Source organism: Armigeres subalbatus, unplaced genomic scaffold (genome assembly GCF_024139115.2).
Source record: "Armigeres subalbatus isolate Guangzhou_Male unplaced genomic scaffold, GZ_Asu_2 Contig1420, whole genome shotgun sequence".
In the NCBI taxonomy this organism is placed as follows: domain Eukaryota; kingdom Metazoa; phylum Arthropoda; class Insecta; order Diptera; family Culicidae; genus Armigeres; species Armigeres subalbatus.
Genome location: NW_026942200.1, coordinates 80,597 through 107,511, shown reverse-complemented (window position 1 = coordinate 107,511; position 26,915 = coordinate 80,597). Strand labels below are relative to the sequence as shown.

The window sequence follows — 26,915 nt, the reverse complement described above, 5'->3', positions numbered from 1 at the left end:
AGATTCAACTTTCCGATTATCACAATTTGATAGCCGTCTCAATGTCACAGATTTTGTCCTGATTTTCCTAGTAAGCATAACGAGTTTTTTTGAGCTCATTGAATAAACCAAAATTCCAGCGAATGCTCTCCAGTACCTACTTCAAATTCACACGACAAACTTTCAACTTATTAAATAAAAAGTTACGAGCCTATCGAGCGGATGATGCAAATTTAACGAGTTCAATTTGTTCGACGATGACGACGAAATTCGATCCGCTCTAATGGTTGATTTTTAATCTCTGAAAACAGGCACGGGAGAACATTAATAAAATTGATCGAGGCTTATCTTCTCAAATATGCCTGAGAGCCTACGTCGAAACTTTACGTGTCCAACACGCGCAGGAAACTGCCTCGAAGCAAACAAGCAATTTCCATTCAAATAGAGGCAAACGGCAAACCCAACTGACGCCCAAGAAGCGAGGAGGTTCACTTTTGGTGAACCCCGGGCTGCGGACGCGAACTGCCGTCAACTGCCATTTCGATGACAATTATGATAATCCGTCTAATGAATCTTGATATCGTGAAAATAAATGCCTCCGGAGTGAGCGAGGGTTCAGCAAAAAAAGAACCGGGAGAACTGAATCGCGCAAAAGGCCGTTTCGACGTCGAAGTTGGTCCGGTCGTGCTGGGAAGTTAAATTGCAACGATTCCTCTATTTGTGGAGTCATTTATTATTATTAAAATATTACGAGGAATTATAGCGCTGCCCGTTGTTGACTGGGGCGGAGTTGGAATGGCGCACCGTTTGGAAGCTCGCCATTCCTCCTGGTAGCTGTGCTGCGCTGCGCTGCGGTTGAATGCATCAAATCAAACAACATACGCGAGCTCTGATTTTGATGAATGATTCTAGCGGGATGACGGATACTGAGCTGCTGCTGCTGCTGCCGTTATATCGCTGGATGACGGCGATGATGATGATTCACAGACCTTTAATACAATTCGGATGGGTGGATGTGGAAATTTATGATACAGCGATTAGATAAGGTGCCATAATATTTTATTTGTTTTATGTTTATGTGCCTAACAACTGTGCGGAATTTTTTAGTGATATGTTTTTAGAAGAGTCTCAAGTGAATCACAAATATTCGAAGATCGCTTTGAAAGAGAATTTAAATAAGGTACACTGGGGGAAGTGGAAAAAGGGGGTAAGTGTAAAAATCGACTCGAAAAATTGGAATTGTACATACTTTACAGTTTTTACAACATCATAACATTATGCAAGAATATACTTTGATGCTCACACTAATACTATGTTGAAATTTGTATAATACATACACTAACACGGTTAACGCTAGAACTGTAATTTTAGGTTTCGCGAAAAGTTGATTTTTGCATTCATAAAATCAATTCTCATTTGCACCAATTGTTCTTTTTTCAAGTGAATTTATATCACAGGTGACCATCATAATACAATTAAACTAAACCCATTCAATTGATAGTGGTTTGTACCAAGAAAGCAAATAATTTAAAGATTTTACACTTACCCCAGGTTTCAAACACTGCGGGGGAAGTGGATAATATTCTAATTACGTAATTTTTTTCTTCCCTCCAGGGTTTATTTCGATAGCTGTGAATCTTAATATGTTCCTTCTTTGTTATCATTGTGATTCCAGTGGTGATTGGACTCATATAAATGTGAAAATGCCTGATAAATCCACCTATCGGTATTGATGCCTTTCACATGTTTTACATATGAAAAAAATGTATAAGAAAGTTAAAAATAGCACTTATAGGTAAATATATTGTATAATTCACATTAATTTTTATTCATAACAAGTTTCGCCGTTGAATGCATTTTTTTTGCGAACAAATTGGTTAAGGACAAATGCTTAAGAATAGCTGATAATTTTGTACGTGCTTTGCGCACACACATACATACAAACACGCACATACAGACATCAGCTCAATTCGTTAAACCAAGTTGATTAGTTTATGACCATGTAAGTCCCATTTTTCCTTTAAAAAGTTCATCTTTGGGGCGAACATATAGACTTTACGTACACTAAGTGATCGAGAAGGCAAAACCAGCCCTCCCCTAGCTATAACGAGAATTTTTTGAGGATCTATTCCGTTAAGGTAATGAAATTATTCCACAAAAGATACTCAGAGCAATTATCGTATTGATTTTAGTTATATGTAACTACTCATCACTATTGAAGGTCAAGGTAACATGGGTTTTCCACTTACCCCATCCCACTAGGGTAAGTGGAAAAACAACTCCTAATTTTAAAATCTATTTCTATAAATTTTAAGCGACCAAAATGGTATGAATTACCGCACAGTTGGTGCAAAATTGACTGTTTTTGATAGCCCATTTTGAATGAACGCATTTAAATCATTTAAACTGGTTTTACACTAATTCAAACATGCACTATCGATTTTTCCTTTTCCACTTCCCCCAGTGTACCTTAAATGCTTTTTTTCTGTTCATTGAAATACTGAATTTTTCTTGAAAAGTTTTTTTCCTCAACAAGCAACAAAGAGCAATTATGATGTCAACAACAAATTACATAGAATTACAAAGCCAAATGTGAATAGGAAAAAACAAGGAAGGAAAATGATTCATTTGTCTATTGGAGCTGATTAGTCTATGGCCAGTGAAAGTACATTCATATGCAACGAAGTACATGGAATTAATATCAATTCAAAGAAAATTACAGAAGATGAACCAAAATGCACCCCTCAAATCAATTCAACATGCCTGTAGATGAAAACTAATAATATCACTGTTTGGGAACTGGTTCTTTTCTCCTTCCGACGTGGACTGTATTTACGTGGTTGGGTGATAATTCCTGGTAGCTGAGGTGGACTCCTATTTTAGGTGGACTTGGACGTCGTTGATATTTATATCCGTGGGTGTTTCGGTGGGATTTACTCCAGGTATTGTCCACAACACAACATCTATTACACTTAACACAATTTATTTATACAATCATTACACGTTACATTTCTCTGCACTACAACTACACTTTATTTGACGTAAAACTACATTTATTTATTCTAACTTAGACATATATTAGGGTCAAATTCCATTTAAAACTTGGATTCAGATTCCGTCTGATCCGGTAGGTTGTTTCCAATTTTGTTAATCCTAATCAATCTGGGGTAGCCTAGTTGTCAATCGTTACCAAAAAAAATCCGTCGTAGATATCGTCACACATTTTCGCCCTTTCCTGCTTCACACGAGGGGTGCGTTGATTGATTTTACCATTCTTAGACATTCCGCCCGCCCTGAAATAACTGGGATTTCTGAAAAAGAAAAGAAAAGAAACCTCTCGTGCACCGGTGGACGGGTCGCCTGTTCCACTATTGGTTGTTGTTGTCATTCTGAGCCGATGATGGAAGGATACACAACTTCTCAATGGGTCTATCCAAAGTTCCTGTTGCTGTCCTTACTGTAGCAACTCTTACCACACCGTCCTGTCCCGGATGTACCTTTACTATTCTTCCCATTTTCCACCTGATTGCTGGCACGTTATCTTCACGAATGACAATTAGTTGGCCTATTGATATTGGGACTGCTGGACGCCAACGCTTCGTTCTGCCTTGTAATTGTGCCAAGTACTCTCGCCGCCATCTTTTCCAGAACTCCTGCAATTTTTTTTGTGTCACCTGAATCTGGGAAAGCCTATTTATTGGAACTGATGAAAAATCCCGGTCTGGTAGTTGATGCAACGAGGCTCCAATCAGGAAATGTCCTGGGGTTAAAGGTTCCAAATCGTTCGGGTCGTCTGACATTGCAGTCAACGGCCTTGAATTTAAACAAGCTTCAACTTGTACTAAAAGTGTGTTCATATCTTCAAATGTCAGCACTTGCTCTCCAAGAACTCTGAGCAAATGGAATTTCGCAGATCTCACTGCTGCCTCCCAAAGACCTCCGAAGTGTGGAGCACTCGGAGGATTGAAGTGCCACTGAATTTCATCCTTGGTGCATTCCCTAGCTACCGCCTCGTGATGTTCTCTGCTTTTTAGTAGCACAAACAATTGCTTCATCTGATTACGGGCACCGACAAAGTTGGTTCCATTATCCGAATAGAGATCAGTAACCCTTCCTCGTCTACCAATGAACCTGCGTAATGCTTGAATGAATCTTTCGGTTGACAGATCCGTTACCAACTCGAGATGCACCGCCTTGGTACACATACAGATAAATACTGCCACATACGCCTTCACAGCAGCTCTACGCGGTGTCAGCCGAACGTATACCGGACCGAAATAATCCACACCGGTGTTGGAGAATGGTCTTGATACAGTTACACGAGCCGCTGGAAGTTCTCCCATGAACTGTTCAACTGTCTTCGGTTTTACTCGGAAACATCGGATACATTGGTGCACTACTTCTCTTGCCACACTGCGGCCGCCTAGTGGCCAATATTGTAATCTAATTGCACCCAGTAGCAGCTGTGGTCCTGCATGAAGTAATTTATGATGATAGTGTTCCAAAAGCCTTTTGGTGAACGGATGCCTTGCTGGTAGGACAATCGGATGCTTGGTACCTTCACGTTCTGATGAATGTTCTAATCGACCTCCAACACGAATAAGTTTGTCCTGTGACAGCCTAGGATGAAACCAGCGTAATGGCGAGCTCCTGGCTACCGTACCACCTGCCGAAAGTACCTTCCACTCCCCATTGAACACGTTTTGTTGCATACGACGAATGACCACATATTCAGCTTCCCGTAGTTCTGATACTTGGAGCACACCGTATCGTCGCTTGGTAGGTTCAACTTTCCTCAAGATATCCATCAATCGTAGCCAGTAAGCAGTACATCTCACCAGATCCGTGAAATTTGAGAATTTCTGTACGTACCAGCTACTGAAGTCTTCCTGTTGATTTGTGCAGTGAGCTGTCGTTCGACGACCTTCTTTGGCCACTTCCTCTGATATTAGCGAGTTGCCTTGATTTGGCCAGGTATCTTTATCAGTCCAGAGCCAAGGCGGACCTTTCCACCAGAGGCTGCACCCTTTAAGTTGGTCCGGTTTAACCCCACGGGAAATTAAGTCAGCAGGGTTCAGATTTCCGGAAACGTGACGCCAGATTCGCTTCTCCGACAATCCTTGAATTTTTGCCACGCGGTTGGCCACAAAGGTTGTCCATGTTGATGGGACAGCTTTTATCCACTGCAAGACACAAGTTGAATCTGTCCAGAAAAACACTTCCACATCCATCTTAATCGCTTCCAGGATCCTTTCTGAAAGCTGCGCTGCCAATAATGCTCCGCATAGTTCCAACCTTGGAATGGATTGGCACTTTAATGGTGCCACCTTGGATTTTGACGTCAGTAACACCACCTTAACATTTCCAGACGAACTCACGCTTCTTGTGTAAGCACAAGCACCGTATGCTTGCACTGATGCATCACAAAATATATGCAGCTCTACATTTGCTGCTTTTGGCTGGATCACACAGCGATCGATAACCAGTTTGTTCAGTTGTGGCAGCTGTGCTTGGAAATTACGCCACTCGGTATCCACAACAGATGGTAATGGCTGGTCCCAATCTAATTTTCTTCCTTTCTCGTCTTCCAAGCACCATAACAGCTGCATAAATACTTTTGCTGATGTGATTACTGGTCCTATCAGACCTAACGGATCGAATAGTGTCGCAATGACTGACAGAACTCTTCGCTTTGACAAAATCTCGGTTCTGCTTGTCTCGGGAATCTTGAAACGGAATTTCAGGACATCTGCTCCTGGATGCCATACTAGCCCTAGAGTTCTTACAGCTGGGTCAGGATCTAGCTCTACTCCTTCTACCTTCACTATCGCTAAGTCTGTCTCTGGTATGCCCCGCAGCACCAATGGGCAGTTTGACGCCCATTTTCTCAAACGGAATCCACCTCTCTGTGTCATTTCGTCCAATTGAATTCGCATCTCTAATGCTTCCTCTGGGTTATCCGCGCCACTTAGAACATCGTCCATATAAACATCTTCCGTTGCCGCTTTGGCCGCCATCGGGTAGCGTGCTTGCTCATCCATCGCTAGTTGCTTCAATGTCCTAGTGGCAAGGAATGGGGCCGGTTTCTACCATACGTCACCGTAGTAAGCTCGTATGTACTAATGAATGATCTCACTAGGATCCGTTCGCCACAGAATACTTTGTAGTGGGGTGTCCTCCTTGCTAATTCGAATTTGTCGAAACATTTTTTCAACATCCGAAACCACCATGATTTGCCTTGTTCTGCTCCGCAGGATAATTGACCGAAGATCATCCTGGATGACCGGTCCCGCCAGCAGCGTATCGTTGAGCGACGTCCCTGTTATCGTTTTACACGACGCATCAAATACTACTCGGACCTTGGTTGTGGTGCTTTCCTCCTTGACTACAGGATGATGAGGTAAGTAACAACGAATCCCTTCATTGCTTCCCAGCTGCTCTTCCACCTTGCGCATGTGACCTAACTCCAGGTAGTCTTCCATAAACTTTCGATATTGAATACGCAGTTCTGGTTCCTTTAGCAGTCTACGTTCCAGACTTTGGAACCGCCGGAAGGCAATATCTCTTGATTCACCCAACCTTTCAAGTGCAGCTTTATCTTTGGGAAGGGACACAGTATATCGCCCATCGCAGTCCCTTCGAACTGATTGTATATACTGATCTTCGCAACGTGTTTCCTCCGCGGAATAATTATTTGGTGCATCCACTTCCTCACATGACCAGAATCGAGTCAGTAACTCCTCTAGACTGACTGCTATATTGCAGGATATGCGGTGGTTACTGTGCAACCCATTTACACATCCGGATACCACCCATCCGAACACCGACTCCGTGAGCGTAGGAAAACCTTCTCCAAGACTAACCTCGTTTCCGTTATTGAAGAAAGTGAAGAAGTGTTGTATTCCTAACACCAGGTCGACAGTCTTAGATGTAAAAAAGGCTGGATCTGCCAATTCTACGCCGGCTGGAACTTCCCATCCAGCCATGTCCACATTGGCTATTGGAAGATTTGCTGTCACCTTCGGTAATAATAGAAATTCCATCTTTCGCGAGAACCCTGTTACTCGCGATTTTAAGGTGGCTGTGACCTTGTGCTTCACTTTCATGTTAGCTTGCCCGATTCCGTAAACCTCGATATCTGACCGCTGTCGTTGGACTTTTAACTGCTGAGAAAAACGGTCAGTCATAAAATTGCATTCTGATCCGGAGTCTAACAATGCTCTAGCTGGAACACGGACTCCATCTTCATCTTCGACAATAACTATGGCCGTTGCAAGAAGTACCGACGACGTACGATTTCCAGAAACATTCGACGACACCTGCGTTGGCGTTCCACGGGGAGATCTTCCTCTTTCTGATTGAGAACTAGTGCCCACTGCAGAAGTTCGAGCGCTCGGTGATCCGTTTTCATATCCATTTGAAGATGGTCGGAAGCAAACCAATGTGTGGTGTTTGCCTTTGCAGTTCCGGCATAAGAATCGAGAAGGGCATTCCAGCGCTCGATGTCCACGTTTGAAGCAGTTGCGGCAAAGTGCTTGGCTTCGTAACAATCTGTCACGATCGGAAACGGACATGTCTTGGAAGGTTGGACACTGGTAAAGAAGATGGTCCTCTCGACATGCAGCACAATTTGCACCTGAACTGTGAACGATACTGTAACTTGAACGAGGATTGGGAGATCTCTTCTTGGCTTGGGAATATTCCACCTTGGAATCGGAGAGCTTGGATGGTAGGGATGCTAAAACCTTAACCCTGCGCTGCAGGAAGTCAGTCAGGTCTTTTATAGTATCGTGCTCCTTGGTGGACGAGAATTCCTCCCAGCTTCTCCGTGTCGCTGGATCCAGGCGAGCGCACAAGATATCCAGAAGCAGCAGATCCTTGTAATCGACGGGCTGAACTAACTGGTCCAATGTTTGAGTAGTTCTCTCGAATCCCTCCAGCAGGGACTGCAAATCGACTGCCGACTCCCTAGTCAGCTTTGGGAGTTTGAAAAGTGCCTGGATTTGGCGCCGCTTCAGCTGCTTGCTATCGTTGTAGCGCTTCATCAATGTATCCCAGGCGATTTGATAGTTTGCTCTTGTAATAACCAACGGATCCACAAGGGCCTTGGCCTCGCCTGCCAAGCACCCCTTAAGGTAGTGAAACTTTTCTACCTCCGGTAATTCCACCTTCCTGTGTATGAGCGATATAAACAGATCACGGAAACTCAGCCAATCATCGATGTTGCCGTCGAAGGTCTGCAACATTATTCGCGGCAGTCGCACATGCTCCCCAATTGGTTGGTGCGACGTGTCCAAGCTTCGGGTCGATTGGTTGAGAACTGCTGGTTCCTCAAACTCCTTGACCTTGTCCAACAGCAAGGACTTCAAGTCATAATACTTGCTGCCGAACGCCGATCGCTGCTTGAAACAGTCGTCCTCTTTTTCGTCGTAGTCATCGTGTATCTCGATTTCCAGAATCATCTCGTTTACCTTCTCCCATAACTCATCTAGTTTCTCCAGACGAACCGTTACCTGACTAGCACTTGTCACTTCACTTAAATTCTCCGCAAACCCACAAATGTCCTGGAACATGTTAAGCAGTGACCGCAGGGTTGTTTTCAGGGTCTTCATTGCTGGAGCCTTCTTGGAAGAGGATGCCGTCGGAGCCATCTTCACAGTTGCACTTTGACAGAGGGTACAAAGAACTTTGGTGTAATATTCTGCAGAATCCTAGCCTCGGCTAGACATACACTGTAGAGCAATTCTTATATTTACCTGAAAAAACAGGATTTTCCACCCTCTCTACAGGTACGTTTTCCGCAGATTTAAATTGGATGTCAAATGTTCTATATTCGATAGGTATCTCAGATCGTCCAAACACAGCGCAAGAAAGAGGATTTAAATATGTAATTTCCGTGGTGTCCAACTTCGGAAAGGCATATACTGTTCAACTAACCTGTGAACACAGTATCTGCAACAAATGATCCAATACAACAGTGTGCCGGAATATCACGGTTCACAAACTGTTCATCCGCAATAGTGAAAGACAATAATCGATTGAATCGTATTGATTGACCCCTCGATTATGCTCCACGAAAATCAGTTGGTTTACCACATCCACGGCAGCGAGAGAATATCATTCATGAAATAATCTGTTTATCCTTGCCCCGGCAAGACATATACGAATTGGTGTATAATACTCAGTAGCACTAACCTGTGGAAACAAGCAGTTCGCCAGCACCAATCGTCTCTCCCAATCGTACCTATATGCGCGTATGTAGTGCCGTCCGTCCGTCGGTTTGTTATATTTGCGCTCTCCACAGTTCAACTTTCATCCAGTAGTGCAGTTGTTCGTCGCGGTTACGATCGTTCGGTCCCGTTGTGTGTTTGACGTGTCGATCGAGGCTCGATGATTTTACGGTGGTGTTGTCGAAATAGAATTGGTGTAGAAAACCGAAAGAAAGTCCAGCCACGGCAGGACATATACAGTTCTTATGCGTATTTACCTGGACAAACCAGGATTGTTTCCTGATTTCCGTTCCTTCCCTTGGTGATTATACCACAAAATGTGTGTTGATGATGGCAGTTGAATAAACAGTTGGGTGTAGATTCGTTTCGGTGGTACAGTGTATTGTTTTGACGCTCGGCTTCCACGGTGATCGCCGTCTCGTAGATCGATAGTGTTGTGATGGAAAGAACAATGATGTAGTGGTCGAAATAGTCCAGCAACGGCAGGACATATACTGTCCGTATGTTTATTTACCTGGGCAAACAGGCAGAAACCCTCGGTGATGACGTCGGAAACAAACTCCAATTGGATGGCGGCTGGTAGGAATTCTAATTGGAAAGGCTTGGCAGTCAGCTGTTGAGCATATTGGTGATTCTTCTTCACAGAAACGGTGAGTGCACTTCTTATGATGGCGATAATTTCAATGGTGAGTTTAGTTCCCTGGCGGTTTGGCACTAAATCCTTCTTTGATCCGGTTCGTTGGGCCAATGTTTGGGAACTGGTCCTTTCTCCTAGCAATGTAGACTATATTTACATGGTTGGGTGATAATTCCTGGTAGCTGAGGTGGACTTGGACGCCGTCGATATTTATTTCCTTGAGTGTTTCGGTGGGATTTACTCCAGGTATTGTCACACAATTTATTTATACAGTCATTACACGTTACATTTCTCTGCACTACAACTACACTTTATTTGACGTAAAACTACATTTATTTATTCTAACTTAGACATATATTTGGGTCAAATTCCATTTAAAAACTTGGATTCAGATTCCGTCTGATCCGGTAGGTTGTTTCCAATTTTTGTTAATCCTAATCAATCTGGGGTAGCCTAGTTGTCAATCGTTACCAAAAAATCCGTCGTAGATCTCGTCACACATTTTCGCCCTTTCCTGCTTCACACGAGGGGTGCGTTGATTGGTTTTACCATTCTTAGACAATCACATTATTCACATTTATATATCACTACTCAATCAAGATGGGGTCCATTCGTATTTTAATTGTGATGAATATGAATCTGGTGCAAAATGCCGTGAGGTGCAAGAAAAATGTCACTATATCTCAGCGAGTTTGAAAAAACTTAGTTGGTCGAACATTTTAGTCTATATTGAATATTTCGATACTTGATAGGAAGTCAAGTTTGGATTATAGATGGACCATTATTCGTTCAACAATGTAAGACCAATGCTATGTATTCGGCCATTTTCGTCAGACAGATATGTATTTAAGGTAATTCTCCCCATGCGTATAACAATTTCCCAGCAGTTCCTTGCTGATGACGGTTACGTTGTCCAACCAGGCAACAATATAACGACGACTTTGACGACGACGGCGAGCGACCATATCAGGGATGACAAACATAATGGCAAAATAATGGCCATGTCATTTGCCTTTATTTGGAACGTGTTGTATTTTTAGCTTTCCGCTTAGGCTTTTCATTGTTGATCCACAATCGACAGTGCAGTGCGTTGTGTTTGATCTGAAGTCGTTTTTAGAATATTATTATTATTAATATTAATATTAGTCTTAATGGATTGTAGAGGATACGAGGGCAATGCGCATAAGCTAAAAACTACGTACTTTTTTGTTAAATATGCACATGTTTCCAAAATGGACAAAATTCTTTGAAACTCCTATCAGAAATTCTTCTGAACTTTCACGAGAAATTGTTCCAATTTGTTTAGCAACTGTGTAAACTCCGGGATTTTAACGAGAAATCCTTCAAAATTGTTTTGAAAAACTGTTATAAATGAAAACACGCTAGGTAAATGAGTCGAATCGAATGGAGCCTTTTTGTTACATCATATATGCTGAAACATTTTTATACTGAGTATGATGCTCATTTAGCTCTTGCAGAATTCAATGCTGAAGATCGCGAAAAGATCAGAGTTTATCCGGCGAAGCTATTTGCATTTCTCGGAAGTGCAGTTTGAGCAAGTTTTATTTACACTATAAAAGTAATAAATTCACTCATAAAAACGGCTTCACCCCTGTACCCCGAATGCCAGTACCCCGAAAGCCATAACCTAGAATGTCTTTTTTTTTTACAAGGGGGAATCGCGTTCGGCACTTTCGCTCTAACTAACCAATCACAAGTTAGTCATGCTTGTCGATTGTTGCTCGGCGCACCAGATTCTCTGCAAGCTGCAGGCAATCTGAGTAGTTGCAGTTCCACTTCTCCACCGCTTGACACATCCTCTGGATAAGATTATCCGAAGTTGTGTCCCGGCCGCAAACGTCTAGCATTGCTCTTCTTTCGACGTCGAAACGAGGACATACGAACAGTATGTGCTCTGCAGTTTCGTCAACACCTGGGCAGTAAGGGCAGACGGGGACCTCCGCGTGCCCAAACCTGTGGTGGTACTGTCGGAAACAGCCATGGCCTGAAAGGAATTGTGTCAGATGGAAGTGAACCTCCCCATGGGGTCTCCCCACCCAGCTTGATATGTTAGGAATCAGCCGGTGGGTCCACCTACCTTTCGAGAAGTTATCCCACTCGCGCTGCCATCTGGCAACCGAAGTCACCCTGGTACGCTCGCGGGCTCCTCTGGTGCCACGTAGGTCAAAACACTCCTCCTTCCCGGATGACCAGCCCGACTGCCATCATACTCGCTATCACGCAGGATGCGTCGTGCGATACCGTGCGATATCACCCTGAGACACATCAAGCGGTAGGTGCTCTCCAGTTTCCGCAGGTAACTGGTTACCCCCAGTGCTTTTGCCTAGGACGGGCCGCCGTACCTAAGAATAGATGCGGCAACGCCTGCCAGTAGCCTACGTCTACTGGCGCACACCTTGGAGCTGTTGGACATCATCCTCGATAATGCCGCCACAGCAGTCGAAGCCTTCTTGCACGCATATTCGACATGGCTACCGAAGGTAAGCTTGTCGTCTATGATGACCCCAAGAATCTTCAGACTCCGCTTTGAAGTGATCGCGACGTCTCCCACGTGTACAACTGCATGTTGTGCCGACTTACGGTTGCTGACGGCTCCACCCCAGTACCCCGAATGCCAGTACCCCGAATCCCATTACCCCGAAGGCCACTACCCCGAATGGGACAGTACCCCGAAAACCATTACCCCGAATGGGACACTACCCCGAAAGGACAGTACCCCTAAAACATTTCGAATCTGTAGATTTCCAGTATCATTTTTCACACTCACAGATATCGATGCATCCAAAACGACAATCTTTGCAAAGAATAAAAAATAGTTACTTAGAGTTACTTTATTACGCATTGAAGATTTAACCAACTGTTTAACCAACAATGTTGATTTTTCATCTAATTATTTTAAATTGTCATTCCAGGAAAACTACTATTCTACGAAATATAGTAAGGGGTGGTGATGTCTCTTTCAATAGGGCGTGTTTGCAGAGGAAACAATGGAATAAGACGAACAGAGGAGATGATGCCTTCTTTGAATGAATGCGTTTGCCCGGTATAAGGCGAACAGAGGAGATGATGCCTTCTTTAAATGAACGCGTTTGCTCTGCACCAGGCACACAGAGGATATAATTCCTTCTTGCGCTGGCCCGGTGTAAGGCGATCAGAGGAGATAATACCTTCTTTAAATTAATTATTTTTCCCTGTACAAGATACACAGAGGAGATTATGATTTTTTAAATGAACACGTTTGCCAGTTACACGGTACAAAGAGGAAATAATGCCTTCTTTATGCATTTGCGTTGTATGAGGCGAACGGAAGAGAGGTTGCCTTCTACAAATCAACGCTTCTTTCCGAATACAAACAGAGCTCTCTCTCACCTACACACAATATATTACTCACTCACTCACTCGGTACTGCAAACGATCGTGATTGCCATAAGACAGAGAGTGCTTTTTTCTATATCTGGCGACCAAATGAAAGAATCGTGGGTTCTTTGATCAATTTTGCACGAAAAGCTCTCATGAAAGGATTGTGCTTTGTTTTAAAATTAAAATTTCTAAATTATTCTTAATAGATATATGTAGATGCTGGGCACGGCAAATGCTGGGTAAAGCGTACCATTGGTACTTCGCGTACCTGAAGGAATAAAATAGACCCCATCTCGCGGTCCTTAGCCTCTTACCCAGCAACTCCTATCCCTACCTCCCCGCGGTGCTGGCCGGGATACGAGCAACCTTAGGGAAGATCGGGTAACCAACCCCGGTGGGAACTATGGTCGTATGCTGACAGGGAAGGGGGGGTTTGCTCCTCTTCGGATGTGCAAATATTATTGAGCGTCTATTCTCCATGTCAGGATCGGCTCACAACAGCGTATGTTCTCCATGTTAGGGGCGGCTGATCATCGTCCGAGTGCCAGCGAGGGACTCTAAGTGAAACTGTGCACCATGGTCCACCGGAAATAAGGAGGAATGGTCCTCCGGAAATATAGGGGGTTTGGTGTCAGGCCCTGCAAGCCAGCCTTTAAAAATCATAAGCAACGAACAATCAACAAGATAGTACGGGCCGGAACCATCGGCGAAGACCACTGCGACGAGAAAGGACTAGCGATTGGAAACTCGGTTCGTGGAACTGCAAATCTCTCAACGTCATCGGGAGCACACGCATACTCGTCGATGTGCTCAAGGACCGTGGATTCGGCATCGTAGCGCTGCAGGAGGTTTGTTGGAAGGGATCAATGGTGCGAACGTTTAGAGGTAATCATACCATCTACCAAAGCTGCGGCAACACACACGAGCTGGGAACAGCTTTCATAGTGATGGGCGATATGCAAAGGCGCGTGATCGGGTGGTGGCCGATCAATGAAAGAATGTGCAGGTTGAGGATCAAAGACCGGTTCTTCAACTTCAGCATAATCAACGTCCATAGCCCACACTCCGGAAGCACTGATGATGATAAGGACGCATTCTACGCGCAGCTGGAACGTGAGTACGACAGCTGCCCAAGCCACGACGTCAAAATCATCATAGGAGATTTGAACGCTCAGGTTGGCCAAGAGGAGGAGTTTAGACCGACTATTGGAAAGTTCAGCGCTCACCGGCTGACGAACGAAAACGGCCTACGACTAATTGATTTCGCCGCCTCCAAGAATATGGCCATTCGTAGCACCTACTTCCAACACAGCCTCCCGTATCGGTACACCTGGAGATCACCACTGCAGACAGAATCACAAATCGACCACGTTCTGATTGATGGACGGCACTTCTCCGACATTATCGACGTCAGGACATATCGTGGCGCTAACATCGACTCGGACCACTATCTGGTGATGGTTAAACTGCGCCCAAAACTATCCGTCATCAACAATGTTCGGTACCGACGACCGCCGCGGTACGACCTAGAGCGACTAAAGCAACCTGATGTCGCCACTGCATACGCGCAGCATCTCGAGGCAGCGTTGCCGGAAGAGGGTGAGCTCGATGGGGCCCCTCTTGAGGACTGCTGGAGTACAGTTAAAGCAGCCATTAACGACGCAGCGGAGAACAACGTCGGGTATATGGGTCGAAGTCGACGGAACGATTGGTTCGACGAAGAGTGCAGACAGATTCTGGAGGAGAAGGACGCAGCGCGGGCGGTCGCGCTGCAGCAAGGTACCCGGCAGAACGTGGAACGTTATAGACGGAAGCGGAGACAGCAGACCCGCCTTTTCAGGAGAAGAAACGCCGCCTGGAAGAAGCGGAGTGCGAGGAGATGGAACAGCTGTGCCGTTCTCAAGAAACACGCAAGTTCTATCAGAAGCTCAACGCATCCCGCAAAGGCTTCGTGCCGCGAGCCGAAATGTGCCGGGATAAGGATGGGAGCATCTTGACGGACGAACGTGTGGTGATCGAAAGGTGGAAGCAGCACTACGAGGAACATCTGAATGGCGCTGAGAGTACAGGCAGTGAAAGTCAAGGCAGCGGAGGAGATGACTACGTCAGTTCAGCGGACGATGGAAGCCAACCAGCCCCCACTTTGAGGGAAGTTAAAGATGCCATTCAACAGCTAAAGACCAATAAAGCAGCTGGTAAGGATGGTATCGGAGCTGAGCTCATCAAGATGGGCCCGGAAAAGCTGGCCACTTGCCTGCACAAGCTGATAGTCAGAATCTGGGAAACCAAACAGCTACCGGAGGAGTGGAAGGAAGGGGTTATATGCCCCATCTACAAGAAAGGCGACAAACTGGAGTGTGAGAACTTTCGAGCGATCACCATCCTTAATGCCGCCTACAAAGTGATATCCCAGATCATCTTCCGTCGTCTGTCACCATTAGTGAACGAGTTCGTGGGAAGTTATCAAGCCGGCTTCGTTGACGGCCGCTCGACAACGGACCAGATCTTTACTGCACGGTAAATCCTTCCAAAACGCCGTGAATACCAGGTCCCAATGCACCATCTGTTCATTGATTTCAAGGCGGCATACGACAGTATAGACCGCGTAGAGCTATGGGAAATTATGGACGAGAACAGCTTCCCTGCGAAGCTTACCAGACTGATCAAAGCAACGGTGGATGGTGTGCAAAACTGTGTGAAGATTTCGGGCGAACACTCCAGTTCGTTCGAATCGCGCCGGGGACTAAGACAAGGTGATGGACTTTCGTGCCTGTTGTTCAACATTGCGCTAGAAGGTGTCATGCGGAGAGCTGGGTGTAACAGCCGGGGTAAGATTTTCAACAGATCCAGTCAATTTATTTGCTTCGCGGATGACATGGACATTGTCGGCCGAACATTTGCAAAGGTGGCAGAACTGTACACCCGCCTGAAACGTGAAGCAACAAAAGTTGGACTGGTGGTGAATGCGTCAAAGACAAAGTACATGCTTGTGGGCGGAACCGAGCGCGACAGGGCCCGCCTGGGAAGCAGTGTTACGATAGACGGGGATACCTTCGAGGTGGTCGAGGAATTCGTTTACCTCGGATCCTTGCTAACGGCTGACAACAACGTTAGTCGTGAAATACGAAGGCGCATCATCTGTGGAAGTCGGGCCTACTACGGGCTCCAGAAGAAACTGCGGTCGAAAAAGATTCGCCACCGCACCAAATGTGTCATGTACAAGACGTTAATAAGACCGGTAGTCCTCTACGGACATGAAACATGGACAATGCTCGAGGAGGACTTGCAAGCACTCGGAGTATTCGAGAGACGGGTGCTTAGGACCATCTTTGGCGGTGTGCAAGAAGACGGTGTGTGGCGGCGAAGAATGAACCATGAGCTCGCCCAACTCTACGGCGAACCCAGTATCCAGAAGGTAGCTAAAGCCGGAAGGGTACGATGGGCAGGACATGTTGCAAGAATGCCGGACAGCAACCCTGCAAAGATGGTGTTCGCTTCCGATCCGGCAGGTACGAGACGGCGTGGAGCGCAGCGAGCGAGATGGGCAGACCAGGTGCAGAACGACTTGGCGAGCGTGGGGCGTATCCGAGGATGGAGAGATGCGGCCTCGAACCGTGCATTGTGGCGTCAAATTGTTGATTCAGTGTTATCTGTTTAGATGTTAACTAAGTAAATGAATGAGATATATGCAGAGAACGATAAATTACTCACTCTCTCTTATTCACTCACTCACTCTTACTCACTCATTCTCTCTTGCTTAGTCTCTCACTCTTACTCATTCGCTTATTTTTACCACTTACTTACTCTTACTCGCTCACTCACTCACTCACTTTTACTCACTCACTCACTTTTACTCATGCACTCATTCTTACTCACTTATTCACTCACTTCCACTTACTCACTCACTCACTCACTTTTACTCACAAGCTCATTCTTACTTACTCACTCACTCGCTCTTACTCATTCATGCACTCTGTTACTCACTCACTCACACAGTTTTACTCACTCTTACTCACTTACTCACTCTTACTCATTCGCTCACTCACTATTTCTCGCTCATAGCTTACCACTCACTCTTACTCACTTTTTCACTCATTCACTCAATATTACTCATTCACTCACTATTACTTATGGCTAACTCACTCTTACTCACTCACTCACTCCTACTCACTCATTCTCTCTTACCCACTCAATCAGACTAATACTCACTCTCTCATTCAATCGTAGAATCTAAGAATTGGATCACGGTGCTTTTACTATAGCGACGAAGAAGCAACTTCAACTTTGTTGCCTTTGTAGCCTTGCTGACGTGGACCGCTGTTAACCGCATTGTGTGCAGTTGGCCTTCTCAATCGTCAAATTTGAAACACATGCAAGTTGGCGGCCATTACCGCTCGCGAAAAATTGGAAACTTAGTACTATACTGCGTTGAAACAGTTCCAGGTGAAGGGCAAACTATTGTTAATTCGTATGAATTCTGAATAAACTTATTAAGCAACATTTTTTTCACCGAAATGAAGTATAAACTTGAAATGAGAACTTATTCGGGGTACTGGCTCATTCGGGGTAGTGTCCCATTCGGGGTAATGGTATTCGGGGTAGTGACTCATTCGGGGTAATGGCCTTCGGGGTAGTGGCCTTCGGGGTAATGGAATTATGGTTAGTGTCATAGAGTCGTTGCTGACGATAACCACCTCCGTCTTATGTTGAGCGAGCTCAAGGCTTCTCGCACTCATCCAGTCCACCACAGTGCTGATCGCATGTTCTGCGGTTACCTCTACTTCGGGGATTGACTCCCCGTAGACCTCTAGGGTTACATCGCCAGCAAAGCCGACTATCTTCACACCAGGAGGGAACTTTAGCTTCAGAACCCCGTCATACATCAGGTTCCATAGTACCGGGCCCAGGATTGACCCTTGCGGGACTCCTGCGGTAATAGGAACACTTTTCTGACCGGCATCGGTCTCGTATAGCAGCACACGGTTCTGGAAGTAGCTTTCCAAGATCCGGTACAGTCCCACCGGCAGGCTAAGCCGGTGTAACGAGAGCGCGATGGCATCCCAGCTTGCGCTGTTGAATGCGTTCTTCACGTCCAGTGTCACCAACGCAGAGTATCGAATTCCTCACCTTTTCCGTTGGATCGCTACCTCTGCAGTCTTGAGGACTGAATTGATAGCGTCCACCGTGGACTTACCCTTCCGAAAACCAAACTGGTTACTAAACAGGCCATCCGTACCCTCTGCGTACGGGGTGAGCCTGTTGAGGATGATCCTCTCGAGCAGTTTACCCGTCGTGTCGATCAGGCAAATTGGTCTGTACGCCGATGGGTCACCCGGAGGCTTCCCGGCCTTCGGCAGCAGTACCAACTTCTGCCTTTTCCATCTCTCAGGGAAACAACACTCATCCAGGCATCTCTGCATAGCTAGCCTGAACATGTTCGGGTTCGCTATGATCGCTGCCTTGAGTGCACAGCTTTGTTCATCGCAAGGGTGTTAGCCACTGCGAGTAACTCTTCGTTCGTCACCGGAGCCACCATTTCGGCCACACTCCCAGCGCCTTGCAGCGCAGGAGGAGGCCAGGGACTTGTGGCTCGGGACGGGAAGAGTCCTTCAATAATCCTCGCCAACCGGTCGGGTGACCGTTCGGGGGGTGAAGAGCCCCCTTTGGTCTTGGCCATCACGATCCTATAGGCGTCACCCCACGGATTCGCATTGTCACCCTCGCACAGGTTGTCGAAGCACGCTCTCTTGCTGCTCTTAATGGCCTTGTTAAGGGCCAGTCTCGCAGCTTGAAACACTTCCCGGCGGACCGCTCTTTCCTTCTCGGTGCGGGCTCGTTGCGTCCTACGTCTAGCCTTGAGGCAGGCTGAGCGTAGGGCTGCAATTTGGGCACTCCACCAGTATATCGGGCGTCTGCCATTTCTTGGCAGGGCTTTCCTCGGCATAGTAGCATCGCACGCGCGTGATAGGACAGCTACCAGCGCATCCCCGCTTAGACTGTCGGTGTTGGCCTCCAGTCCCAGGGCCGCGGTGAAAACTTCGCTGTCGAAGTGATTGGTCTTCCACCCACGGACCTGACAGGGATCACCCGCCCTCAGACGCTGCACACCATAGTTGATCTTGAAGCGAATTGCTAGGTGATCACTATGGGTGTAGCCCTCGTCTACCCTCCAGTCCAGGTCCGAGACCAGACTGGGGCTGACAAACGTTACATCTATCCATGACTCGGCCCCATTCCTACGGAATGTGCTACTGGCTCCGTCATTGACAAGCACTGCGTCGAGTTTTGCAAGTGCCTCGAGTAACGCTTGTCCCCTCTGATTGGTGCAGCGGCTGCCCCATTCCACTGCCCAAGCATTAAAGTCTCCCGCAATAACGAACGGGCTCCGACCTACTAGGTCGGCCGATAGCCTGTCGATCATCTGGTTGAACTGTTCCATTGGTCACCTTGGTGGGGCGTAGCAGCTACAATAGAACACCCCATTGATTTTGGCTATCGCGACACCCTCCGCGGAGGAGTGTACAACCTCTTGAACGGGGTACCTTCCCGTTGTGCAGATTCCTGCCGACCTAGACCCGTCCGCCACGCAGTTGCCATTGTCGGCAGGGACGTTGTACGGGTCGGACAGGAGGGCGACATCGATCCTCGACTCCGAGACCGCCTGCCACAGCAGTTGCTGGGCAGGTGCACAGTGATTCAGATTCAGCTGTGTTACTTGCACGGCTTTTTCCGATTGGCTTCTCCGAAGGGACACGCAGGCCCGCCCATAGCATGGTTCCGGGCCTGCTTCTTACTGGCGCAGATAAGGCACCTAGGTGCTTTGTCGCATTCCTGCGCCTTGTGTCACTCCTCGCCGCTGCGACGACACATCTTGCTTCGATCTGGGCCCTTGCAGTCATAAGACTTGTGCCCGGACTCAAGGCACCGGTAGCACCTGTCCACTGAAGGTGGCTGGAGCACGCTTACTGGGCATACTGACCAGCCGATCTTCAGCTTCCCTTTCTCAATGACCCTTTTGGCGTCAGCCACCGGTAGTCTGAGATAGGTTACCTGCGTACCAATGAATCCCCCTCGTAGACGTACAGAGGACCGCTCAACCTCTATGCCGCACTACTCTTTGACGGCAGATACGACGTCTTCCGCGGTCGTGACCTCGTCCAGCTGCTTACACTGGAGGGTCACTTCCGCACCCAACGACCTGACCTGAGCGCCGTCACCCAAGACCTCCTGGGCAAGCTTTTTGTAAGCCACCCCGCTGGATTGCGCGCCACGCTTCAGTACCAAGATCATTTCACCGTTCTTGGTACGTCTAACGCTGCGCACGTCCTGGCCCAGGGCCGATAGGCTATCGGCCGCTCGCAGCGATTTCAGGACATCGGCGTATTTGTCCTTGTCGGTTTTCACCAACAAGGCCTCGCCTCTGTCTCTCACCTTCTTCGTAGGTCCAGGGGTGTTTGACTTCCGCACCCTACTGACCAGTTGCCAAGGATTCGCATCCCCTTCGGCGGGTACCGATGGCTGGCTAGACCTAGAATGTCACTACCCCGAATGGAACAGTACCCCGAATGGGACACTACCCCGAAATCCATTTCGAATATGTACTTTTCCATCATTACTTTTAACACCTTCAGATACCAATGAATCGTAAAATAACAATCTTTGAAAAGAATTTATTTAGAACTAGCCGAACCTGCTCAGGTTGTTTTTTCGATCTAACTGTCAATCGTTTGGTTGATTTTAGTTTTTTAATTTTCCAACTTTTTGTATACATAAACACAAGACCTCTAGACGATTCGATTAGTGAGAAAATCTTGCAAATCGGTCCACTCGTTCGTGAGTTATATTGCATAAAAGGAAATGCAAACTAATTTTTATATATATAGATAAAAGTATATACCACTTAGCGTTACTTAGAGAAACGCAATAAAGGTTCTGTTCAACCAACATTTTTGATTTTACGACTGATTAACTTAAACTATCATTCTAAGCCATTATGGCCTGGGAAAGTTCTATTCTACGCAGAGCTTAGCATGGATCCCTGGCGAAATCTTTTTTGGGCGCCCCTCTTTAACTAAGGAAAAATTTCGCCAAATCGGCCATATAGTGCTACTTTAATGCCTATTAGCCTTTAATTAATCCATGGGAAAATCCTGATACACAGGGATTTGAGAAAATCCAGTCTGATCGGATAGGCAATGAGAAAACATGTCCAGTCTGCTTTACGATTGAAAGGAGCAAGATTCTAGACAAATCGAACTAGCTATTTGATTTTTTTTCTCAAACATGAGTTTGATAATTGCTATGGCGTTTCAGACCCTTGTTACGTAACTGATAGCATTTCAACCGGGGCCAACGAGCTCACGGTGAGACGGGTATAATCTATGGTCTATCTATGGTCTCTTCTATATATTTGGAATGCAACGTGTGTGGTGAAATGGTGAAAGGGTCATCTGAACAGCCTACCTCGAAGAACCGCCTTCGGCGTAACATGAGCTGGGCCATTTTGTGCAGTGGAGGTACCTACACTCAAGCAAAAGAGCTCTTTTCCTTCCTAAACATGCCGTTCATGTCGCGTGATGCATTCGCCAAAGATGAAATTGCTATGGACAGCGTTCTTCAAGTTGCTTTGGATGAGTCCTTAGACCGGGCCGTCGAAGCAGAAAAAGCAGCTGTATTGGAAGAAATGGCACAAAAAGGAACAACCCCTCCAACTGAAAAGTATGTTAAATCATGCGCAGCTTTAGATGGCTCGTGGGGACAGCGCAGCAACGGCCATCGATACAATTCTGCGTCTGGATGCGCTGCTATTATTGCAACACGTACTAAAAAAGTGTGTTATGTCGGATGTAAAAACAAGCGATGCATTGCTTGCAACATCAATATGACCAGGGTGAAGAACAACCAGCCTATACGAGAACACAAGTGCTACCGAAATTATAAAGGTGCTTCCGGAGGGATGGAGCCGGCCATTATTATCGATGGTTTTGAGGTTCTTAGGCATAAAGGATTGAAATTCACTACAGTAGTAACTGATGGTGATTCCACCACAGTCGCTCGCTTGAAGAACAGTTGCAAATATGGACCCGAAATACGTCATCAGTTGTGCTGCAACCACGTTATGAAGAATTTAGGGAAAAAGTTGCGAGAGGTTCGTATCATATCTATCTATCTATTTTCATATATCTTCTCTTCTTCTTCTTCAATGGCTCTACATTCCAAGTGGAACTTGGCCTAGCCTTTCAACTTAGTATTCTATTAGCATTTCCTCAGTTATTAATTGAAAGCTTTTCTATGCCTGCCATTGCATGAGTATGTATATTGTGTGGCAAGTACAATGGATACACTATGCCCAGGGTGTCGAGAAAGTTTCCAACCCGAAAACATCCTAGACCGGACCGAGAATCGAACTCGCCATCTCCGGATTGGCAATCCTACGCCTTTGCTCGCAAGGCTACTGGAGACCCCTATTTTCATATATATAAAACTCAATGCAAATATACAAGTATGTATGTAAGTTCCAGCATACATTTTCAACCATGTTTGAAACGCACATTCTTTTTCTTAAGGAGAAGACGATAGGGGAGTGGGGGAGGTCGGACGATCTACGGAAAAGAAAGACAGGGGAGGGAGAGGTATTCTTTAGGAAATGAATATTCAAGTTTAACTTTTGAATCCCTGAACCAATTTCGACCAAATTTGGAACATATATTCTGTGTTTTAAGGAGATGTTAATAATAGGGATGCCAGAGTTGATGAAAAAAAGGGAGAGATGTGGGAGGGAGGAGTACTGTTTAGCTATCCAATGACCCAATGACTGATATTTAACAAAATTGGGACAAATATTCCCTATCCGAAATAAACGATTATAGAGAGATTGGGACAGTCATTAGGAAAAATGGGGGGGGGGTAGAGTGCAAGTTTGTGCATAAATATGTGAGGCATACAAATGATAACCATTTCCACGAAATGGAAAATTATTCTTATTCTTTACTCTAAGTATACGATGGTTCATTGTCATACGAGGTTCATTGTTTAAAAGAGGGAAAGTATGGAGGAACAGGTATTCTTTTTAAAACGAACAATTAATTCTAACTTCTGAACACATGGGTCGATTTGAACCAAATTTGTAACAAACATTCTTTATCTTAAGAGACCATTCCAGACGGACTGGAAGAGTCATTGGAAAAGGGGGAGGTTGTGGGGGAGGTGCATTATTTAGAAAACAAACAATTTATTATAATTTCTGAATGCATGGTCGATTTTAATCAAAACTAGAACACATATTTTTATCTTCCGGTGAGTATTTTAGAGAGATGTGAAGGTCGTCAGAAAAAAAGGGGAGGGATATTCTATAGATATCGAACAATTTAGTTTATTTTTAATCCGTTCGTTTATTTGGTAGCCTCAGCCATATGTAACATTTTTCGAAGAGGCAACTCATAAGTGTAATATTGTACTGTTCAAGAATTAATTATTCCGTTTCGTTAAATAATAAACTATTTAATGTTTTTTTTTATATATTTTTTGTGTGTAGATTAAGTGCCCAAAGCAATTTGCGGTGGTTGTGAGCAAATGCATCGATAGAACCACCAGAGGAATTAGGGCCGCTATTAAGTATTGTGCTGAAAATACTGATGGCTTGGATGTAGAAGGTTTGCGACATGACATCCGTAATGCTCCATTCCATGCATTTGGGAGTCATCTCAACTGTCGTGATTATTTTTGCACTATCAAAGAAGGGAGAACGATGACTGTGACAACTTAATTTCAAGTTTGGATCAAGCTGGGATTTGGAATAAAATACTTGTAGTGATAGAGAAGACAGCTGCTAAGGCAGAATTCATTAATGAAAACAGAACAAGTAATTTGTAAGTACTTACATCCTCAAGTTAATAGCAAGCTATCAGCAACACTTTTTTTTTGTTCCTAGGGTTGAAAATTTATACTGTAGGTTAAGTAAGTACAATGTTGGCAAAAGGGTGGACACTATGAGCCGAGGTTCGTATCAACGAAGGGTGTTCATAACAGTGCTACAGCATAACGACGGATATACTTGGCAAGAGCAACATATGCGTGCCTTTACTGGGGATGATCCTGGATTTTTCATGCAGAAAATGATTCAAGAAAACACTATGTCTTCTCTTCGAATGAAAAGGCGAGGAATAAACCTGGTTATTGTCGTCGAAAAGTCACACAATGCATCGAAGTAGAGCATGATTATGGCGAAGAAGCAGTAACCGCTATGGAAGAGTCGGAAGATGTAACTCACGATTGTACCACGATTGAATCCAAATATAAGGTAATATATTTTGTTTGGCCAGAGACTCATACGTAACACTAATGCGTGCTAATACCTAACTTCTTAGCTCAATGCGAGATGTACGGTAATGTGCGCGCGTTGTGTGAGTATGTGCATGTAGGTGTGTGTGAAGTGTGCGTATCTGTGTATGCGTATGTGTGTGTGGTATCACAACTAACAATTTAAGCTGAATAAGCTTGTTTTTGCTGCAAAAGCGAATTTTTTGTTGAATGTGTGTGTGTGTGTGTCTGTGTGTATGTATTTGTGTGTATGTGTGTGTGTGTGTGTTTTTTGTTCTTCTAAGAAATGGAGGGGGAATCTGCTCAACAGACTTTCTGGGTCTTAAACAGACGTCAAGGAAGTGTGGGGTTAGGGACTACCTCCAACAGCAAACGAGGGAGGCAGGACTGTTTTCCCCGACCCGCAAAACCGTTTCCATTGCCGCCAAGCCCATCGTCCCTTCGGTATAACCAGAAAGTAATGCTTCAAAGGGGGGCTAGTGCACAACGCACCCTCGAGGTTAGCTGCGTGTCCTTGCAGCACCGAACATCGTGACTCGCTTTTTTAGAAGAACACCATGGTATCGTGCCAGCGCATTGCCGGCTTTCCAGGTGGCCTTACCACTCTCTATGTTCTGTGTGTGTCTGTGTGTGTGTGTGTGTGTGTGTGTGTGTGTGTGTGTGTGTGTGTGTGTGTGTGTGTGTGTGTGTGTGTGTGTGTGTGTGTGTGCCTTTTTTTTAATATATGTGGATTTCAAATATAAATCTCATTTAAAAATTTATTATTAAGGTAACGGAAGCCACAAGAGAACAATTGAGTTCCAGTACATCGATAACAGACATGGAGGAAATAACTATGGGACGGATCCTTACGAAGTTTGTTCCGGAGATCATAGGCTGTAAGGAGTCTAATAAATGGAAGAAATGCGATATGATTTTACAAGCCACGACGACATGGAATTATCTGAAAAGTAAAAGAGCTATAGTGGGACTTGTACTCCGTTCGTTGAAGGAACAGCATGGTGTAAATATGGGAGAATGCAAAATGTTTGTCGATACATGTCACCAATATCTATGTTGTGTGGCGGACGGTAATATGACATCATGCAACAAAATTCAGAAAACCTTATTTCTTCTATTTTATAGCTATTTCTGAGGATGGCACTACTGTTCTTCTGATAAAGAAACATGACACTAAGGAAACAGTTTTAAAAACGATTCAGAAGTGTTCGAATAAATTTGGATGCAGAATGAAGGATGGAAAACTAGTAATCGGGAAGAATTTGAACATTGAGGTGCAATCTTTACTACATACCGCAAAAATTAAAAAATGTTTAATTTGTTTCGTGAATGGAAGTGATCATATGGATAATATCCAAAGTATGGTTGAATATGATGACGATTTTTTTCAAAAACATGTTGTAGAAAAAATCGCAGAATTTTTCAAACTTTTTCTGAGTAAAAAAGTTGTTGAAAATGCTATAGATATTAAATGCTAATTATTATTGAGTTTTATAAGATTTTTTTAAATATATTATAACCATAAATCAAGTGAACTTATGTATTTCATATTTTTAGAACAATATCCTAGTGAAATATCGGTATATATTCACAATATGTAGCAAACCGTGGGCTGTGATGATAATGAACTAATTCGGGAATTTATACACATAAATTATTTTGTCGACCTCAGCGACATTTTTACCGAGAATCCAGGAATAGCCAAGATCTCGGTAATTTTTTCTACCGAAATTCAGCGAAATTTCATCAATATTTACCGAAACTCGGCAATTTGGTTTTTTGCCGTGGTCTCGGTAAAGTGTACCGAAATCTCGGTAATATTTCTACCGAAATTCGTTGAAATTATTGCCAATATCTCGGCTGTTGGATTCTCGGTAATCGGTAAATTTATAATTTTAAATGTATACGGGGACACCGGTACTGATGATGCATTTTAACTTGTTTTACAAAGCGTTAAAAAATATAGTCTTAAAAAGAAATTGGGTGAGAACGAACCGTTTTATTACTGTTTGTCAGTAGGGACTGCTTTCCAGATTTTGTTTTTTCGCATTTTTGGTTGCGATTGATTTGTTTTCAGAGGTTTATGCCTCTTATTTAACACCGTTCATTCTCAATCGAAAAGTGAGCATGTTCAACTATTGTCAGTGCAATTATCTGCCAAATAAAGATCAGGTTAATCTAAAGTCAACATTGACGAGCTCGGTGACTACCGCTTCTGCCTTGCAAGCAGGAGGTCGAGAGTTCAATCCCAGGCTCGCATTACTAAACAAAAAATATAGCCTGGGCTATATCACTTTCCTTGGTAGATCCTTGATTTATGCGTTCACAAAACATATTTTCCGTGTATTGTGGGCAGATGTATTCTCGAT

General features: G+C 44.8%; 3 protein-coding genes across 4 annotated transcripts; 1 reads left to right on the top strand and 2 right to left on the bottom strand.

The window, feature by feature from the left end:
- Positions 1-887: 887 nt before the first annotated feature.
- On the bottom strand, positions 888-6,020 carry LOC134202801 (uncharacterized). The gene is made up of 2 exons (XM_062677796.1): positions 3,900-6,020; positions 888-968 (listed from the first exon to the last, which is right to left on the bottom strand). The coding sequence occupies exons 1-2, from the start codon at positions 6,018-6,020 to the stop codon at positions 888-890; spliced, it is 2,202 nt and encodes a 733-aa protein (XP_062533780.1).
- A 78-nt stretch (positions 6,021-6,098) lies between these two features.
- Positions 6,099-8,630, bottom strand: LOC134202800 (uncharacterized). The gene is made up of 2 exons (XM_062677795.1): positions 6,687-8,630; positions 6,099-6,425 (listed from the first exon to the last, which is right to left on the bottom strand). The coding sequence occupies exons 1-2, from the start codon at positions 8,628-8,630 to the stop codon at positions 6,099-6,101; spliced, it is 2,271 nt and encodes a 756-aa protein (XP_062533779.1).
- Positions 8,631-21,672: 13,042 nt separating this feature from the next.
- On the top strand, positions 21,673-26,071 carry LOC134202799 (uncharacterized). 2 transcript variants are annotated; one of them, XM_062677794.1, is made up of 4 exons: positions 21,673-22,375; positions 24,383-24,526; positions 25,316-25,616; positions 25,672-26,071. In XM_062677794.1, exons 1-4 carry the CDS (start codon positions 21,716-21,718, stop codon positions 26,022-26,024), a joined length of 1,458 nt encoding a protein of 485 aa, XP_062533778.1. In that variant the 5' UTR covers positions 21,673-21,715; the 3' UTR covers positions 26,025-26,071. The 2 variants fall into 2 exon arrangements, 1 of the variants encoding a protein (XP_062533778.1); XR_009977345.1 differs by lacking the exons at positions 24,383-24,526; positions 25,316-25,616; positions 25,672-26,071 and adding exons at positions 23,762-24,095; positions 24,158-24,326.
- Positions 26,072-26,915: the final 844 nt, after the last annotated feature.

What these genes read in the sequence shown, in the direction of transcription:
- LOC134202801 (XM_062677796.1), bottom strand. Translation starts at nt 6,020, where the DNA reads ATGGATGAGCAAGCACGCTACCCGATGGCGGCCAAAGCGGCAACGGAA. An exon ending in GAGGTCTTTGGGAGGCAGCA is followed by an intron (nt 969 to 3,899) that starts GTGAGATCTGCG and finishes ATTGTATTAAAG; the next exon opens with GTCTGTGAATCATCATCATC.
- LOC134202800 (XM_062677795.1), bottom strand. Translation starts at nt 8,630, where the DNA reads ATGGCTCCGACGGCATCCTCTTCCAAGAAGGCTCCAGCAATGAAGACC. An exon ending in GATTCTGGTCATGTGAGGAA is followed by an intron (nt 6,426 to 6,686) that starts GTGGATGCACCA and finishes CACATGCGCAAG; the next exon opens with GTGGAAGAGCAGCTGGGAAG.
- LOC134202799 (XM_062677794.1), top strand. Translation starts at nt 21,716, where the DNA reads ATGAGCTGGGCCATTTTGTGCAGTGGAGGTACCTACACTCAAGCAAAA. An exon ending in TAGGGAAAAAGTTGCGAGAG is followed by an intron (nt 22,376 to 24,382) that starts GTTCGTATCATA and finishes TCGAATGAAAAG; the next exon opens with GCGAGGAATAAACCTGGTTA. An exon ending in TCTATGTTGTGTGGCGGACG is followed by an intron (nt 25,617 to 25,671) that starts GTAATATGACAT and finishes TCTATTTTATAG; the next exon opens with CTATTTCTGAGGATGGCACT.